General features: G+C 41.2%; 1 protein-coding gene across 8 annotated transcripts in view; it reads left to right on the top strand.

The window, feature by feature from the left end:
- The window catches only part of LIMCH1 (LIM and calponin homology domains 1), a 285,276-nt gene that overhangs the window by 123,914 nt on the left and 141,369 nt on the right, over positions 1–19,993 (top strand). For all 8 annotated transcript variants that reach the window (XM_039540391.1, XM_039540390.1, XM_039540392.1 and 5 more), the window contains exon 3: positions 8,233–8,302. In XM_039540391.1, coding sequence (XP_039396325.1) covers positions 8,233–8,302 — 70 coding nt within the window. The remainder of the gene's footprint in view (positions 1–8,232; positions 8,303–19,993) is intronic.

The following is a 19,993-nucleotide window of genomic DNA, read 5'->3' as shown; positions in this document are numbered from 1 at the left end:
ATCAAAGTTGGGCAGGGCGTTGGGGCATGGGAAGAAGCTCAGGGGTGCAGGCTCCAGGCGCCACTTACCTCAAGTGGCTCCCGGAAGCAGCGGCATGTCCCTTCTCTGCTTCCTATGCGAGGCGCAGCCCGATGGCTCTGCACACTGCCCCATCAGCAGGCACTGCCTCAGCAGCTCCAATTGGCTGTGGTTCCTGGCCAATTGAAGCTGCAGGGGCTGCGCTTGGGATGGGTGCAGCATGCAGAGTGGAGACCCCTGGCTGACCCTATGCATAGGAGCCAAGGGGGCTGTGCCGCTGCTTCTGGGAGCTGCATGGAGCGGCCCCTGACCCTGCTCCTCGGCTAGAGCACCAGAGCGGGGCAAGCTGCAGCTCCCAAGTGGAAGCTCGAGGGCCAGATTAAAACAGCTAGTGGGCTGCATCTGGCCCATGGGCCGTAGTTTACCCACCCCTGTGCTAGCCCGTTTACTGCAGTGGTGCCTGCCAAAGTCATTGTGGAATGGTGTGGGAAAGTGTCCTACCATGGAGGAAGAAATAAGGCTGCCATCCCTAGAAACCTTTGGGAGAGGACTGCAGAGTATCTCCATGAAAATTCTATTGAGTTCTCTCAGAAAGATCCAAGGGACATTCCTGTGTACACAAAGTGCTCCCAATGGGGCCCCTGCTCTGCCTAACTCTACAGGGGAAATGAAAAGCACATAACTCTACCTCTTTGTTGTACTGCTTCCTCTTCTAGTGTGAGTAAATTCCTGAGAAGTCAATAACTGCATCTTGCTAAGTTGGGGATGCCATTGCTGTAATGGGAAATACATTTACAGTTATCTGAGGTTCTTTCCCTGTATCAGGCATTCCTGTGCTCGAATGCCAGGACTGACTGGACTGCAGTGGAGTCTCAAATAGGTCGTGGCTCACAGCATAGCTGGACCTCCTGGTCGCATGTTCCCCATCATTCTTATCCTCGCTGTTCGTGGCAGGGGTCTGTGACTCTGCCTCCTCTGAGGTATCTACAGTGGTGTGCAGGTTGGTGGTGAAGTCTCCGCCAAGTATTGCATCCAACACTTCATGAAAGTGGCAGGTCTGTGGCTCAGCACTGGATTAACTGTTGGATTCCCTGGCCTTCTGATATACCTGTCGCAGATCCTTGGTTTTCATGCGGCACTGCTGCCAGTCCCTGTTATACCCTTTCTCCTGCATTCCCCCACACAATCTGCTCATAGATGGCAATGTTTCTACGGTTGGTGTAGCTATGCTCACATAACCTGCTCTCCCCTCGAGGCTAGGAGATACAGTATCTCCAATCTACTATTACAGGCTAGAGCACATCTGGAACATGTCACCAGTATGGTCAGCAGGACAATTGCATAACAATGGCAAGCTGCTAGGCATGTTCACCAAGCTGGACAGTGAGGAAAATAATTTCAAAAATTAATGGCCCTTTATAGGGGGTGGGTAGCTTCTGGTGTCTGTGACCCCTGAGCAGTAGAATTCTTGTGAGCAGAGGGGTCAGTGTCAGGCATTGTGGGACAGCTGCCAGAGGACTGTTAGGGTCATCCTAGGAAAAGGACCTAACCTTATAGTGTAGACCAGGCCATAGTAAATATGCAAACCTGCAAGTAAAACATGTCAGAATCTTTGCTTTTGTTTATTTCCACCTGCAGTCACAGCAAGCCATCAAATGGTGGATTCTGGAGTGGGGATTCAGTTAATTTAGAGCAGTGGTTCCCAAAGTGGTGTCCCTGGACTCTTGGTGGTCTGCCATGGGTTATGCAGTCATCTGTCCCTGGAGTGAGGGCCAGAATGCGCTGGAAAGGTTTTCTGGCACTTTGCTGTATGGAGGACAAAATGGCATTCTCCACACAATGTGACCTCTTGTGCATTTTGCATGTGAGGTAATGCTAGCAGGGACATTCTGGTAGTACCAGAAATTAAAGCAGTCTGGGACACTTGGTAAGATGCCTTGGGGGGAAAATGTTTGGGAACCACTGACTTAGAGTGCTCAGATTTATTGGAAAATAAGATGTATCCCTCCCATCCTACAAACTAAGGTTATCATTTAGGATTTTAAAAATATTAACTGAGCACCCTCAACATTGCCTTTTCACCACACCAGGTATATAAAGACCTTGAAAATGAAATAAATTTTCTCATCTGATGTTTTCTCTGTGGTGGATTGGTTAAATTCTTGACCTCATGGCATTAAGCTTTTGTCTCGTAAAATACTGGAGTTTATTATAAGACATTCTGTGATCACAGATTTTAAATGTCCAAAAATTGCCAATCTTTGCATATACTCTAACCATGAGGCACATCAACACCTCTTTGTGGTGAATCTGCAGTTTAACTTTGGGCTGATTGCCATTCTCCCTCTCCGAAGAGGACAGTTATTCTCCCTCCCTATGGAATGCGTGAAGGGTCTCAAAGGACAAAAGGAGGAGTATAAAAATAGAAAAAGGAGGAACTTCTGTGAGGCCTTCCACCGGGAATCTAGAGTAGGTCCCTGGCTTTGTGTCTGTATTTACTGGGTAGGTAGCGGATGGAAGAAAAGGAAAGGTAGTTCCTAGGCCATCCTGATCCCTTGACAACATGGCTTCCCCAGGAGCTGAATTGGGAGTTTCACCGGCATCCACCTCTGGCTCCCTCTGAAGGTGTGTGTGTTTTAGGGAGTGCATGGGATTTGCATGCAAGAGAATGCTGATAGTCAGTGTTAAGGTAATAAAGGTAATAATTGGAGATATACCAATCTCCTGGAACTGACCTTGAAAGTTAATCTAGTCCAGCCCCTGCTTTCACTAGCAGGACCAATTTTTTCCCCAGATCCCTAAGTGGCCTCCTCAAGGATTGAACTCACAACCCTGGGTTTAGCAGGCCAATGCTCAAACCACTGAGCTATCCCTCCTCCCTCTTTTAGTGTTACCTCTTTTAGTCCATTTCTGAGGGATGATGTGAAAGGATTGACTACTCCTGGCTCCAGGCCTGCTGCTTTGCCCCTGGCCTCTTGTATCAACCAGGGAAGGTACTAACAAACTTCAACAGGACTTTATATTTAAAGTAGAAACCTCTTTACCAAGCTGCTTCTGCACCCTCTGTAACTCTCACTCTGCTTCCTCAACTCCTCCCCCCCCTTCCTGTTTCCTATCCTTTCAGACGCCCAACAACCAGTGATCCCAGTTCTAATAATTACAAGCAACAGCTAAACACCACATTCCCTCCTCTCTTAAGAAACTCTCCCAATTAAAATAAACATTGTTGTTCTAACCACAGGAACAAATAGGAAAGAAGTCACTAAACTATTGGCAGAAATATTACACTGAAAACACTGTAGATACTACATAACGTAATCTCTAGTCCAGACAGGTGGTCGTCTGGGTCTGACAAGCCATCTCTTAAGCCCTGGTTCCAGTGGAATGTCTTGTTGTGTTGATACTATGGTGAAGTCATCCAATGCAGACTGGGTGTTGGCATAATCTCCTCTTGTTGCACAGGCAGGTGCAAGATAAGAAGCATTCCACCCATCAGAAAGTTGATAGGTGTAAGGTCCTTTCTTCTATGATTTTAAGAGGAGCTGTGATTTTAAGAGGAGCCCCTTTGTGTAAAATTCCAGGTTTTCGTATTCTAACGAAGGAACCACACTCAAACTTTGGTTCCTTAGCACCCCACCGCTTGTCTGTGAAAGCCTTATACTTTGCTTGGTTCTATTCAACTGTTTTTCTCACATCATCCTCGGTTGGGGCCTCAGGTCGTGTCTTTAACAATCCAGCAATGTTCAGTTTAGTATTCATCTGTTTCCCATGCAGTAACTCTGCAGGTGATCTTTGCGTTGTGGCATGTCATGTAGCCTGGTATGCTTGCAAGAAATCAGTAGTGAAGGTTATCCACAATCGCCCTTCCAGTTGAGCTGTTTGCAAACTCTCTTTCAAACTTCTGTTAAACCGTTCGATTTCACCATTGGCTTGAGGGTAATATAGGGATGACCTTCTGTGTAAAATGTTCCACTCTGCTAGAAAAGTTTCAAACTCCAGGGAAGTAAATTGACTACCATTATCGGAAACCAGTTCTTTGGGGTTACCTTCCCTGCTAAAAACTGAAGAGAGGAACTTAATTACTGTAGCAGAAGAGATTTGAGATGTAAACGCTACCTCAGGCCATTTACTGAAATAGTCTATTAAAGTGATGACATAACGACAGTCAATTGGAGCAGTATCAAAGGATCCTACAATGTCAATTGCCACTTTTCCCCATGCAGATTCAGGAAGAGGAACAGGCTGTAATGGAGGGGTACATGTCACTGCTGTCTTATTATGCATTTGGCAAGTGACACAGGATTTTACGAGTGCTTCAGTTTGAGAATCCGTCTCTGGCCACCAATACAGATCCCATAGTCATTTGGTTCTGACAATTCTTTGATGAGTATAGTGTGCCAGGTGTGTGAGTTTTGACTGTAATTCTTTTGGCACAAGTAGCCGGTGTGCACCTCGTAGCACACAGTCATCGAGCAAAGAAAGTTCATCCCAAACTCTAAAATAAGGCATCAAAACTGGGTCATGCTTTTTAGGGTTCCTGGGCTATCTCTTTGTCAGAAATTCCCATAGTTTTTGTTGAATTGGACACACTGAACAAGCAGCTTGAAATTGTTCTCTTGTAACTGCAGTAAGAGCACTTGTAATAAGCGCAACTACTACATCCTCATCCTCCGGTGGACCATCTGGTGAAGGCAAAGGCAGGCAAGAAAGGCAATCAGCTACCACATTTTTGTTTCCAGGTTTATATTCCAGTTCATAATTGAAAGAGAGTAGTCTTGCAGACCACCTAGCAATACGATATCCTGCTCTTCCCAGTCCTTTTGTGGTGAGCAACGTCATCAAAGGGCGGTGGTCTGTGCACAACTTGAACGTGCGGCCCCACAGGTAAGTTCTCCATCTTTCAGTAGCCCAGACACAAGCAAGTGCTTCTTTTTCGACTGTAGAATATTTTCTCTCAGCATTACTCCGTGTCCTTGAAGCAAATGCAACAGTCCTCTCTGTGTTGTCCTCATGAAGTTGTATGAGGATAGCCCCAAGTCCATAATCAGAAGCCTCAGTAGTTACAATTGTGGGCAATGCAGGACTGAATAGTGCAAGTACTGGACTATGTACAATCAAGTCTTTCCCTGTTTCGAAACTAGCTTGTGCATCTGTTGTCCACAGTAAGGTTGAACTTCTCCGTAGTAATTCTCGTAATGGTTCAATGACAGAAGCATAACTGGGAATGAATTTTGCATACCAGGAGGTAAGACCGAAGAAGGAACGTAAGGTTTGCAAATCTGTTGGAGGAGGACCATTTGAAATTGCCAGGATATGATCTGGATCAGGTTTTAGTCCAGCCTGTGAAATTGTATGCTCCAGAAAGGAGAGTTCAGTTTGTCTAAATTTGCATTTGGACCTATTAAGCTTGAGGCCTGCTTTGCTGATGGAGTTTAGTACAGACTAAAGGTTATTGTCATGCTCCTCAGTAGTATTTCCAAACATGAGAATATCATCCAAATAGCACTGAACTCCATGTTGATTCTTCAGAATCAATTGCATGATTTTTTTGGAAGGCACTTGGGGCTGATGTGAGACCGTATGGAACACGTTTAAAACGAAATAGTTCCTTGTGTAATAAATGCTGTGAGGTCTCTGCTATCTTCATGCAACATAACCTGGTGGTATGCGCTCTGCAAATCGAGAGTAGAAAACATCTTTGCTCCACGGAGTTCTGCAAATACTTCTTCTATGTGAGGAAGAGGATGGCTGTCAATCACAATAGCTTTATTTGGCTCCTTTAAGGCCACACAAAGGCGAATGCCTCCACCCTTCTTCTGCGTCACTACTATAGGTGAAACTCATTCCAAGGAGTTAATCTCTTCAATAATATTCTTTTGAACAAGTTTTCTGAGTTCCTCTGAAACAGCTTCCTTGACTGAAAATGGTAAGCGCCGTAATTTCTGTCGTACAGGCATCACAGTATTCCGCATTTTAACTTTCTGCAGAAACCCATAAGCACAGGCAAGTTTCTCCTCAACCCGATGTTGGGTCCCAGCTGAAACTGGTGTGTGTACCACAAGAGTGCTTTGCTGAGGAAGATCAATTCGTCCATTAACTACCCTGAGATTTAAAGCAGCCAATAAATCTCTGCAAAGGATAGGAGCGCCTTTGTGGACAATGTAGAACTCTGCAGTTACACAGCAATCACTGAAAGTAACTATTGCTGGCAGGCAGCCATGTACTGGAATGTGGTTTTTCAAATAGCACACCAACTGAAGTTTGGGTTCAGTAAGAGGCACAGCTTTAAAGTAATGCAAATAGATGGAATCAGGTAGTATAGATACTGCTGAGCCAGTGTCCAACATTAGCTGAATAGAGTGTGATTTGCCTGAGGGTATGGCGGAAACGTTTACAGTGCTCTTTGTGTTCTGGAATATGTGCAGTAGTGGTTTTGTCCACACTCAGCACAGTAACATCTGGTATTGTAACAGCATGCACCTGTTGATTGAACTGGCTACTGCGACATACTTTAGCAAAATGCCCAATCTTTTTGCAATGATTGCACCGAGCTACTTTTGCTGGACATTCTGTGTAGCTTGCAAGGTGTTGTGAGGACCCACAGCGAAAGCTTTTACTGTATTTTGAATTTGCTGATTCAGTGGCTTTTCATTAGTTTTCCTCTTGCAATTGTTTGTCTGCAGCGATAGTGAACTTTTCTGCAAAGGAGTCACAGCCTGGACTGTGCCTCCTGTATCCCTGCTCATTATTTTGGCTTCAGCTGTAGCTGACTCAGTCTGAGTAGCAATGGTTATTGCTTTTTCTAGTTTAAGTTGTGGTTCTAGAAGTAAGAGTTTTCTTACATGAAGCATGGTTGTTTTCTCAATGAGTTGGTCTCTAATCATCTCATCTGCCATATTCCCAAAGTCACAAGTTATAATCAGACCCCTCAGGGAAGCAATATACTGCATTATAGTCTCCCCTGGTTTCTGCTTATGCTGGTGAAATCTGTAGCGATTAGCTACTACATTCACTTTTGGCACAAAAAAGTTCCTTAATGCAGTGAGTGCAATCTCATATTTATCATCTGCAAGGGGAAAAGTGTAAAATATACGCTGCCCTTCTGCTCCAAGGCAGTGGATTAGCAGAGCACGCTTTCTTACTTCAGACATCTCTGTAGCACTGGTTGCAAGCAGATAAGTCTGAAACATATGGATCCAGGCAGTAAAAGCAATTAGAGGCTCACCTGGGCTTTGCAGAAAGGGTTCAGGTGGGTTCAGAGGCAGAAGATCCATCCTCGTCGCCAAAATGTTTCTCAACCAGGCAAGGTACTAACAAACTTCAACAGGACTTTAAAAATAAAGTGGAAACCTCTTTACCAAGCTGCTGCTGCACCCTCTGTAACTCTCTCTACCTCCTCAACTCCTCCACCCTCCTTCCTGTTTCCTGTCCTTTCAGATTCCCAACAGCCAGTGCTCCCAGTTCTAATAATTACAAGCAACATCTAAACAACACACCTCTGCTTCCTACTCCTAGATCCATGGAGCTACAAATGTTATGTCCTGTTTGAGTTTCATGGAGAAGAACTGTGAAGTTGTTTTCACACAGCTCCCCTAAGTTTGGTGAATAATGAGTGGGTAACTGCAATATTGTAGACATTGTGCATTAAAAAATCATGAATCGGGCCCCCCAAATCATTAGAATGTTTGTTTGTTTGTTTGTTTGTTTTAAAAATACTTGGGGTTATTTTATTTGCCTTTTAGTTTTTGAGGGGGAAGATCACCACCCCAAGTGTGTGAGAGTACTTCAGGGTCATAATTCAACCTCAAATGCACATGCAAAAAGTTCGGGGCCTCCTTTTTGGCTGCTTGGAGGGGCACAGACCTTTCCCTTTCCTTACCCCTACAATAAAGAAGCTGCCATTTTATCCTCTCCATCCCACTCCTTTATAAGCACCCTGATTTTTTCCTCCCCACTCAGTCCTCCACGGTGCTGTGTCTGGTCCTCCAAAAGTGGAGTGTGGTGACCTGATTTGGATCAAAGCTAATCAAGGGCTTTTAGACACTGACCTGATCTAGAGTTATACATTTTCAAAATTTTATTTAATTCTCTGTTAATGATTTTTATAGGTGTTTCTTCCCTTTCAGGGATGTAATTTAGTTAGTTACATGCTGGGCAAAAGGCTTTTTGTTCATATTTTGTAACTAATTTTTAAATATTTCTTTCTCATGACAGGTTGCTGAATGCAATAAAGCCTGGACTGGTAAAAAAGATCAATAGACTGTCGACCCCTATTGCAGGGTTGGTGAGTATCTTAAACTGAGATAAATCTTTCAATATTCCTCTTGACATCCCAATTTTATGACAGTGATTCTTTTAATCCTGTAATATATTCTAAAGTAGTATGAACTCTTTTATCCTGTTAAACCCAGACAGTCCCAGTGCAGGAATTCCAATCTTAACTACTTCTATGGTGGCAGGAGAACTCAAATCCTATTAGTATCTCTCTTCTAGGCAGGTGCTAAATGTGGTGATTCCGAAGTACGTATTTTGGATTTCTGGTGCCAGTTTTAGAAAGATTTGATGCATCAAAATTATTTAAACGTTCAAGAATGAAAATACAATTGTCCTGGATTCCTCATTTAATGCATAACTAATTTTGTAATAGAATTCTGGCTAAAAAAACCAACCTGGCGTCTAGTAGGGAAGTGAAGGCAACTGTAAAAAAATTTATAACAAATAGAAGAAAGGGGAAGTTGATCAGAAGTTAGGAATTGTCAAAAATTTATAAGGGAAGCCAAGGAACCGAAGGGAAAATATATGACCAACAGAGTTAAGGACAATAAGAAGGAGTTTGTTAACTATATTAGGAACAAAAATAATTCTGGCAATGGTATTGGTCCATTACTAGATGGAAATGGTGCAAAAAAGCAGAAGAGTTAAATAAACATTTCTGTTCTGCATTTGTGGAAAAACGAGTGATATAGTCTCGTCATATGGTGATGGTGACATTCTTTCCATCCCACTAGCATCTCTGGAGGATGTTAAACAGAAGCTACTAAAGTTAGACATATTTTTAAATCAGCAGGTTCAGATAACTTGCATCCAAGAATTTTAAAAGAACTGACTGAGTAGATCGCTGGACCATTAATGTTGATTTTTCAATAAGTTTTGGAGCACCATGGAAGGTTCAGAAGCCTGGCAGAAATCTAATGTTGTGTCCCTTTTTAAAAGGGGTAAATGGGATGACCTGGGTGATTATAAGTCTGTTAACCTGACATTGATCCCAGGAAAAATAATGGAGTGGCTAATATGGGACTCAGTTAATAAAGAATTAAAGGAGGGTAATGTAATAACTACAAATCAACACTGGTTTATGGAAAACAGATCCTGTCAAACTAACTTGAGATCATTTTTTTAAAAAGGGATTACAAGTTTGGTTGATAAAAATAATAGTGTTGAGGTAATATACTTAAACCTTTGTAAGGCATTGGTACAGCACAACATTTTGATAAAAAAAATTAGAACGATATAAAATTAACATGCCACACATTACATTGTTTAAAAACTGGCTAACTGATGGTCTCAAAATGTAATTGTAAATGGGGAATTGTCACTAAGTGGATCTGTTTCCAGTGGGGTCCCGCAGGGGTTGGTTTTTGGCCCTGCACTATTTTACATTTTTATCAGTAACTTGAAAGAAACCATAAAATCATTATTAATAACGTTTGGATGTGACACACAAACTGGGGGAGTGGTAAATTACAAAATTGACAGGTCGCTGATTAAGAGCAATCACATTGCTTGGTGAACTGGGCGCAAGCAAGCAAACAATAATGTGTTTTAATATGGCTAAATGTATACAGCTTGGAATAAAGAATGCTTCTGCTGCATGCAATACTGTGTCCAGTTCAGGTGCCACAATTCAAGAAGGATGTTGATAAATTGGAGAGGGTTCAGAGAAGAGCCACGAGAATGATCAAAAGATTAGGAAACATTCCTTATAATGGTAGACTCAGTGAGCTCAATCTGTTTATTTTACCAAAGAGAAGGTTAAGGAATGGCAGGATTACTGTCTGTAAGTACCTACATGGGGAATAAGTATTTAATAATAGGCTCTTCGGCCTAATGGAGAAAGGTATAACACTATTCAGTCCCTCAAAGTTGAAGCTAGATAAATCCATACTGGAATTTAGGTGTATATTTTTAACAGCGAGGGTGACTTAACCATTGGAACAGTTTACCAAGGGTCGTGGTGGATTCTTCATCACTGACCATTCTTAAATCAGGATTGGATGTTCTTCTAAAAGATATGCTGTGGGATTTATTTTGGGGAAGTTCTGTGACCTGTGCTCTACAGGAGGTCAGCATAGATGATCACAGTGGTACCTTCTGACCTTAGAATCTATTAACTTTCCTTTCAAAAGAAGAAGATGGCTTTTTAGGGGGTGGGGAAGTCAATGTTTCTAATTTGCTGTTACCACAAAACACTACAAACTGCAGATTACGTTCACAGCAGAATGATTGTAAACTGACTTTACAGGTAAAGTAAAAATTTATCTATGGGTGCAAAACCTTTAGGCTTATGATATGCCCATGTGAGTTATGGTGCCTGTTCTTTCACTAATTGCTTTGTAGATTTAGGACTGTAAATCCCAGCAATAATGGAGGTTACTTATATACATTATATACTAAACCCCTTTTGATGGTTGAAGCAATGATCCCCTGCATAATTTTCATGTTAAAACATTGCTAAGCTATATAGAAACAAAAACGTGACTTAACATTTGTGTGTGTGTGTATGCATTCATTACAAGGTGATTTATTTACCTGGTCTAGGGTGACCAGATGTCCCGTTTTTATAGGGACAGTCCCGATTTTTGGGTCTTTTTCTTATATAGGCTTCTATTATCCCTCACCCCCTGTCCAGATTTTTCACTTTTGCTGTCTGGTCACCCTAACCTGGTCTTAAATTAAAGAAAAAAAGAGGACATTGGATGCCTATAAGATGTCCAATTGACTAAGTTTGTGCTATTGGTGAATACCATAACTTTGCCTTGGAGACCTGCTCCTTGGGCCTATTATTGACTTGCATAGACGTTTACACACCATCCACACTTTTTTAGGATTTCACCATGGTGCCTGAAGTCAGCAGGTGATCATAACTCTCCTGTGAGGGTCCCTAGTATGTCACTTACTCACCTCTGAAATTCATCTTGTTTTATCCCTCCTCAGTTTTTTATAAGCACATTTTTAACTTCAACGGTACTTTCAGAAATACCATTCTTGGGTCTTTACTCAGAGGTTTTAAGAGGTTGGATATTGTATTATGTTGGAATTTTTTCAATATTTGCTTGTACAATGCCCCAGATAACTTGATGGTAGTGGGAGGAATAATGTAAATAGTATTTTGTTGTTTCACTGTGTATTGCTGAACTCCTGTTGCCTGAAATTTTAAAATTTCATCTGGTTTTAGGCTCTTATTCATGCAGGGAGTTACTTTTCACTTGTTTGAAAATAATGTTTCTATTTCTGTGCATCTATTTGCCTTTTGTCGTTGGTTTTTCTAAATATGTCTACAGAAAAATACTAGTCTAGGGGAAAAAAGACACCCCCCCCCAAAAAACCCTCCCTCAAAAGTGAATTTAACAGTGAGTACATCTGTCTACGGTGATGTGGATTAGTTGTTTAAAACAAAAACCTCATAAATGTCCCCTTGTCTTTTGACTTGTAACCCAATCCTGCTCCAACTGTCCTTTGTAAGCACTATGGCATACCAACGTGATGAGTAAATTATAAATCCTGTGCACAGCTCCAAAACACCCATTGACTTCCTTGGAAGGAGGATCAGGCCTTTAGTCTGTTGTCAGTACTTTAAAAATATTATTTTTAATGAGTAGACACCATAAGTATGTTTATAAGATGTAGAGGATAACTTTTTCTTTCTTTATCCACACTCTACTATGTCACATGCCTGGAGAAATCTGGAATACTAACACTGTAGTCCAGAAACAGCTGTACTGTTTAGCTAGCTGACTGATGCACCTGAGGGACATTCCTTCCTTTTTCATGAGATCTTGTTTATTATATAAGCTACAGTTGGCTTGACATAGTATATAGTCACTAGGGTGAATGAACTGGAAAGAAGTATGTATGACTCACCCCAGTGCGTGCACACTAGGGTGGAAATGGCCTCTAGAAAGTCAATATTTTTCCCACTCTCAGTGAAACATATTTTATTTTGAACTCCAGAGACTGGTTCCACCTAAAACTGTAGCTCTGGTTTACAAGAACTTGGTGAAAAATAGGGTAAGTTTTACAACACTTTAACATGCATCCAGTTACAAAATTCTGCACATGATTGCACACTTCCAGAGCATCAGTGCTCAGACACTTCAGTCGCTGTTCAAGTCTGATGAATCTCGATTCTCTGTTCTTTCTGTTGCAAACACTTCCTAGCTGACATAATGAGTATTTGGTACAGCCCTGGAGGAAAACATCCAATTTTTGATGCTTTTTCAGAGTTGGAGATAAAGTTCAGTATAGCTGCCATGCTGAATACTTGGGAGTATTTATTTTTTGCTTAGCTTCTATATCCAAGAGCAGATGGTCAAATTAATTTCATGACCGTACAGTACATAATTGAACTAAGCTGTTTGTTGAGCTAAGTCTCAAGGTGCTCCTAGCATTTTTTGGTGAGAGTCTGCTAAGGGAAGAAAGCAAAGAGGACACTATGTCCAAAAGAACTTGTTGGTATTAGGCTTTCAGCCCATCTTGGTAGGTGGTACTAAGCACATCCTGATTGGTGCCGGGGACTCCTCGTGCAGCAGCTGTTGCCCATATACTTCTATTTAGCATTTTAATGGCTTCTCAGAAGATAAGAATTTGTAGTGGAAAATATTATGCGTGGGTAATCTCTTTTATCTACTGACCGAGCTGTCTTGGCTTTAGGGACTAATAAAAGATAGCTACATCTCAGGATGCTCTGAAACTTCAGCTGTTATCATTGGCTTCAGCACATGGCTTAATAAGGAGCAATTCATGATTCGTTCACAAATACTGTGCATACTAGGAGAACATCCATGCTGATAAGTATTATTTTGTATTGTGGTAGCAGCTAAGGATTCAGGGAGCAGGGGGCAGGGATAGCTCAGCAGTTTGAGCATTGGCCTGCTAAAGCGAGGGTTGTGAGCTCAGTCCTTGAGGGGACCACTTAGGGATCTGGGGCAAAAATCAGTACTTGGTCCTGCTAGTGAAGGCAGGGGACTGGACTCAATGACCTTTTGAGGTCCCTTCCAGTTCTAGGAGATAGGTATATCTCCTATTATTATCTTTATCTTTATTATCAGGGTGTCATTATACTAGGCACCACACAAACAAGTAATCCAAAGACAAAAGAATCCCTGCCCAGTCAGAGAGCTCACAGTATAGGATTTTGACAATCACCATGACTAAATATGCTCAAAATACAGCTGTCAAGCATAATTTTAATTTGCTTCCAAATTCAGGGTGGCTGCTGCTTCTGTTAACAGCAGCCCCTAAATTGTGCTTTGCTAGAACCAAATGGAACTTGGACATTAAAATGTTGGCTTGCTTTTAAGCTTAGGACCTACAATGTTTGAGTACATACTAAATTTGATTAAGCATATGCAGGAATGAGAATGTATTTTATTTGTTAATATGAAAATATAGCTTTGCTTACAAAAAAATCAAATGTACAGAATACCCCAATAATATGTCATTAATAGTAATGGAGTGTTTCATTTAAAAGATCTTTCTTCTGGAAACATGGATCTTCAAGCCAGGAATTGATATTCAAGTTTCAGTTGTTACCATTGTCAATCTTCCAGAAACTCCATCTTTGTGTTTAACTATGGGCATCTGGAAAGGTATTTTGTTTGCTTCACTAAATAGAAGCCCAGCTAACATTATGAAACTTTTATAATGAAAAGAGCAGTGGTTTAGAGTAGATTTAGTGATTTCATTAAACCCACAATTTTTTACTGAGTTCAAGTTGCTGTTAATTTAATCAATTTGGTGTAATATATGTAAGTGTAAAAGCAGCAGAGAGTCCTGTGGCACCTTATAGACTAACAAATGTATTGGAGCATGAGCTTTCATGGGTGAATACCCACTTTGTCGGATATATGTAAGTGATCACCGTTTTTAAAAGTTGACTTGTATCGATAGTTATTTCATACCACTGCGTAGTACCGCGTATATTTCTTACCTAATTATTTTCATAAATTTAGATTATTTCAGACACCACTGTGGATAAATGCTGACTTTTCAATGGTAACCACTCTATTATTTCTGGAAAAAGTTTTTCACGTCCAGATTTTTCTCCTTGTCCCTGAATAATGTCACTTTGTGAGAAAAGAAAAAAGTTTATGCCTTATCTTTAGTTTGACAGGGCTTAGCAGAGTTTATAGCCTTACTTCAGGTCCTTGCACTATCCCCACAGGAATTTAGACGTTTACTTCAGAGTCTGTGTGAAAGAGTCAAATATAATAGTAGGAAATAGCCAAGACAAAGTCGAGGGGCTGAACTTCTGCTCATATCTTGGCTCATGGTTCAGCACTAATGAAGAAACGTCTGTATACTGCAGTATTTATTTTTCAATGTATGTATTGTACACAGCTCTGCAATATTTGTGAAGTTTAGCAATAGGAAAACATCTCCCCAAAAGCTGCCTGAGTGCATAGTTAATACACCGAAAGGAAGAGAACGATAACATACTGTGTTAAAAAGACCGGTTCCCTTTAAAACAGGCTTTTTAGTAAATTATTTTCTTAGGAAGTTTGACTTGGCAAAGTAATCTTCAGGAACTTGCTAGAAACCTTGTTAAGAGTCATAGTTGCCTGTCTGCTAGTATCTGGGATTTGCTTTAAACACTGAACTGTTGCATAAATTACTGTATATTTTTGGAGTTACATGTTACCTCATAGATATTTCAGAACTATGTTTGCTTTTAAGGACTTGTGAATTAAGTCCAATAGATTAAGTAAATCTTTGATTTCCAGGTTGATGACAGTCCCAGGATAAATGTGGTGCGCTATTATCTGTCATAAGGTACATAAGGAATTAAATTTTATGTGAGGTCAATGCATAGAACTTTAATGTACGTTGTTATGGTGAACAATCAGGGCATTGAGGGAAAGGGGAAAGATGAAGTCATATGAAACAATTTTGTTACATTTTTAACATTTATTGCTTTACAAAAAGTACCTTCCTCTTGTGTTTTCTCCTCACCAATTCTTTAATCTTTGTGTAACATTCCCTGGTTTGTAGTCACAACATATTTCTCTCTAGTGTATCCAAACTCATAATATAGGATAACTTTTCAATTTCTCTATTCTACACATGCATTAATTCAGTGGTTCTCCAACTTTTGTACTGGTGACCCCATTCACATAGCAAGCCTCTGTGTGCGACCCCCCCCTTAATGAAAAACACTTTTTTACATATTTAACACCATTATAAATGCTGGAGGCAAAGCAGGGTTTGGGGTGGAGGCTGACAGTTTGTAATAACCTCGTGACCCCCTGTGGGGTCCTAACCCCCAGTTTGAGAACCCCAGCTTTAATTGCTGATGGTGTTGTCTCTAAACAAACCAGTGTCTCACCACAGCTATCTCTGAATAGAAGTCTCGCTGTTCATGTTGAGTCACTGTTTTCAATGGTTATGAATTTTACTTCTGTTTAATTCTGCTGTAGATCTTGGCCTTGGTAGCCACAGAAATGCCTGTGGATGGTGATGGATGAAATGGTAGATATCTACACAGCAAAGTCCTTCAATTGTTGGCCATAGATTCTGTGATAAAAGTGGTGCCATTCTAAATAGTCACTGGTTTTCTTACACCACCTACGCCTGACACCAGTATTAACATCTGAAAATTTGACTAAAACAATACCTCTGGTGTGACCAGTGGTCAGGAACGGCGCTGTGTGTTTTGGCTCATCTGTAATGTGTGCTGGATTCCAGCTGTAACAGAATGCTGTCTTTAATTCATTTGTTATGTGTCCTTGCATGCTTGTTTTTTTCCCCCAAGCCCTCTAGACTCTTCTTTCAAATGGAATTTCCATTCCATTTTTCCTTTCTGTTGGATTTATGTCACCTGGGAGGGACAGAGCAGCCTTATAAATTGCATACTTTCCTGTTACTGAATTTAGCCATGTGCTGTGTTCATATTAATCTCTGCTTTTTATGAAACTGTGGAAGTGAACAGAAAGGCTTTAACTATATTTCTTCCTTAATGGAGTGTGAACTGAATCCAGTGATACTATGGCTAATTCACCATTGAAAACAAAATAAAAGAGCTGTTGGTTGCAAAAATGTAATAGGGTCCTTGGCAGCAAAGAACTCAGAGAAATCCAATGAAATAGCGTTTCTGGGTGGGAGGAGGGAATAGAAAACAGTAAAACTAAAATTTTAAATTGAAATTCAGCTGTTTTTCAACTGGATTGATAGGTTTATTGCTTGCAAGTATTTCTCCATAATCCCATCTCTTTCCTCACCCCTGAAAAGAAGAAACAGGCCAAATGCAACATTGGCAAAAATGTCTATATCAGTGTCTGCATCTCTGTGGAAATCTTTCATTGGAGGAGCTGTACGTGCTTGCTGCACAGATGGACTTGGCTCAAACTCACACACTTTAATGTTTGAAGTTAATCATCACACTGACAGTAGTATCTGTACTGGAGACCTAACCTACCACATTGGTTTACATCGTATTCTTCAGCTATCCAAGTTTAACCTTAAATTGACCTAATATTTGCACAGTAAAGGGATGCATATGCAACAGACTATCAGCTGGCATGGTATGCAATCGGAAGGGAGAGATAAATAACCCCTCCAATTTATTCAATAGTAATTTTGCTGTTGAAGTGTTGAGCTGAATTAAGCCATAACCCATATTTTAAATATGGTAATCAGATAATACAAGGAAGCTATGCTGCATATTACTTAAACACAATAAACAGAAAAGAAAACCCCCTAGGTTTAGCAGAAAATGATTTCACTTTGAATATACATATGTAATGTATAGTTAAGAGCTTAGGAAATGTATGGTTGTGGCTTGCTGGTATCACCTTTGTTTTGTTTTTTGAGTAATATGGAGAGAACAGTCAGCTTTGCAGAACCCGTTCTGGCGTGCTAGTCATGTTACAGTTAAATGACTGACACCGCTTCACTGCTTCGTGGTCCTCATTTACCCCCTTGTGACAGATATTTATTCCCTCAAGGTGTATGTTGATGGAAGATAAAAGAACTCAATTGGATTTGTCCCTTATACAGTTCTTTTCCGTATCTTTTTGTGTGTAAATATAACATTATCTGAAAATAATGCATCTTACAATTTTTCTCAGTTCTTCAGATGTATTCAAAATTAGTAATATCCTTTATCTTGTTCTTGGAGGCGTTACTTGCTAGAATGCATGATAAGGTGTGGCTGACAGCTATTCATAACAACTGGAGAAAGCAGCCCCTCCTCTTTCTTCCAAAAAGCTACATGCAAAATATTATTGCAGGAATAGGCTTGTCACTTTAATTCTCTTATATTCAACTTGAACTTTGGGGGAAAAGGATTGTTCAGAGGTTAATTAACTTTAATTGGAAGTATTCCACATAGATGTAACTTTAAACAGTAGCTGTTGCTTAAGTGGAGTAGGGACTCTATTTGATACATTACTTGGGTGAATTTTCTCGCCCATTTTCCTCTTTGATCACCTGGGATTTCATACCAACATTCCAGATTGGAAGAAAGCCATATGACCTCACTGGATCTATAAAGGAGATCAAATTCTGCCTTCATGTTTCTGCAAATAAAATAGTCTTCAGTAGGAACTGTAGGTCCCTAACTAAAGGCAACATTTGGCTCCATGTTGGTTACTGCTCCATAACATAGTAATGTGGATGGATTTAGATATATGGGGGGGGGGGGGGAACTTGTGGCCTAGGATTGGCTGGAAAGTCATGTAATTATTTCATTAAGCGGTAAGCATGGAGTGACCAGGTAAGTGTAGACCAATGAGCAGATGTAAACCGAGTATAATACTCAGTACCAGTCCCACTGGTTGCCCATGCAGTCTTGTCTCTGGAGTGCAGGTTGTCAGTGAACAATGACCCTTGTGTTTGAGCAGTTTAATACAAGGTGAGTTCTCTGTGATAAGAGCCATATGATAAATTGCCTTTATCATGCATCTTTGACCATCCTATCTGCGCTATGCCCACTAATTCATCTTCTCTGAACCTCTTCCAATGTTCCAAATTCTGAGGCAGCATCAAATGCCTGTTTTCAAAATACCTTTTTCAAATATCTTTTGAATATGAAATTTTCCAAAATTTCACAAGTAAATCAGATAGGAGATCATCAGTTCTGCATCAGTGATTGTTTGGCATTTCAATATCTGATGACCCATAGGGACTAAAGTTAAGTTTCATATATCATTGAAGTTGAAACCTCTCCAGTTTGCCAGTGGTATAACGCACTTAGCCCCGGAAGGTTGAGTTATTTTAAGTTGAGCTAATAGCACAGCCTATAATTAAAGTTGCCTGACACTTCGCATTGTAAGACTCTGTTTTCAGTTGCTTATCACTTTGTCAACCTTTAACCATTTGCACTGAAACTTACTATGCCAACTGTCTGCCTGAAGATAGGTTCTCTACTCCCTCCCCCCGAGTTTCAGCAAAATGATTCATCCTTTCCAGAGAATGAGATTAGGGAAACTACGTTGCTTGTCAGTATTGAAAAGAAATATTTCAGCTTGTTGTTGTTGAGAGGTTCTAGTGCCTGCATGCTTTGGTTTTTGCAAGGGTGACTTTTGTGTCGGAGAGATGCCTGTTGCTGTCCCCATGGAAAACTACTAAAATTTGACCAAGTCCTTTTAAAACAAACAAAGGCACATTGTGTGTTCAGTAGATACTTATTAGGGGTTCACTGTTACATTTTCCCAGAGATTCTATCTGTACAACCCCTGAGGCTGCAGGAGCTGAGCAGGACTTTCTCCGCAGTTCTGATCCTGGAAGCTAGGGGTTGCTGTAGCACCAGGCCTCTCTTCTGTGCTCTCAGTGCTATTCCTGTTGTGGCCCTTGCAGCATGGAGGAGGTGGAAGGAAACTGACTGAAATGCATAGAGTTCAGGGTAGGGGGAAGAGATAATAGATTGGGTCAGAGGAGCAAAGGGAAGATTGGGAATGGGTGTGTTTGGTGGGGGAGATTGGATCTGGTTGGGCAAGGGGAAAATTGGGAGCGGGAGCTGGGCGGGGGGAAGAGTGGGATCGGATATGGAGTTTGGAGGGACAGACTAGGACTGGCTGGACAAAGAGACTGGTACTGGGCTGAGCCGGGGCAGGTCTGAAGACTGGTACAGAAAGCTGGAGTGGGGGGTGAAACTAGGATAAGGAAATAGGACTAGCACAGGGACAGGCTTGAGGGGACATGGGCAGAAAGGGTCAAACTTTGGGGGGAGCAGGGGCAGAAGGGTCTGTGCAGGGCACATTCCTCTCCAGAACCTGGAATGGAGCCAAGGATTCCCAAATCCCAGCGTTCCTCTTTGAAAAATGATGGAAAATTGTCTCATTCCACCCTAGTGGCTGGGCCATATAGAAGCTGACTACCTTACTAGTGTTATTCATTACCCTGTTGGTTCAAGTGTCAGAGGTCTGTGTAGTGGATCTAATGGTTCCAATCCTACGGATGAACCACGTGAGTGTCAATATAATGCCACATGATAGAATTTCTGTTTTGTTCATGTACCCCTTCTGCCAGGCTGAATTGATAGCAGCAAGGACCGGGTTCAATACATAGGGGTCCCTTCCCTACAGTGTAATGCAAACCAGCTCGAGCCCCCACCCAGTGACCTGGGAAAATCATATACACACCCCTGGGCGCCTCAAAGAGGCAATATTTCCCCTCTCGCAAGCACAGAGTCTCGGTGTAGCAGAAAATGTTTAATAACATGAAATAAACAACATAGCATTAAATTGGGAAAACATCT

This window comes from Mauremys reevesii, linkage group 5 (assembly GCF_016161935.1).
Source record: "Mauremys reevesii isolate NIE-2019 linkage group 5, ASM1616193v1, whole genome shotgun sequence".
In the NCBI taxonomy this organism is placed as follows: domain Eukaryota; kingdom Metazoa; phylum Chordata; order Testudines; family Geoemydidae; genus Mauremys; species Mauremys reevesii.
This window is presented reverse-complemented; position numbering and strand designations above follow the sequence as displayed.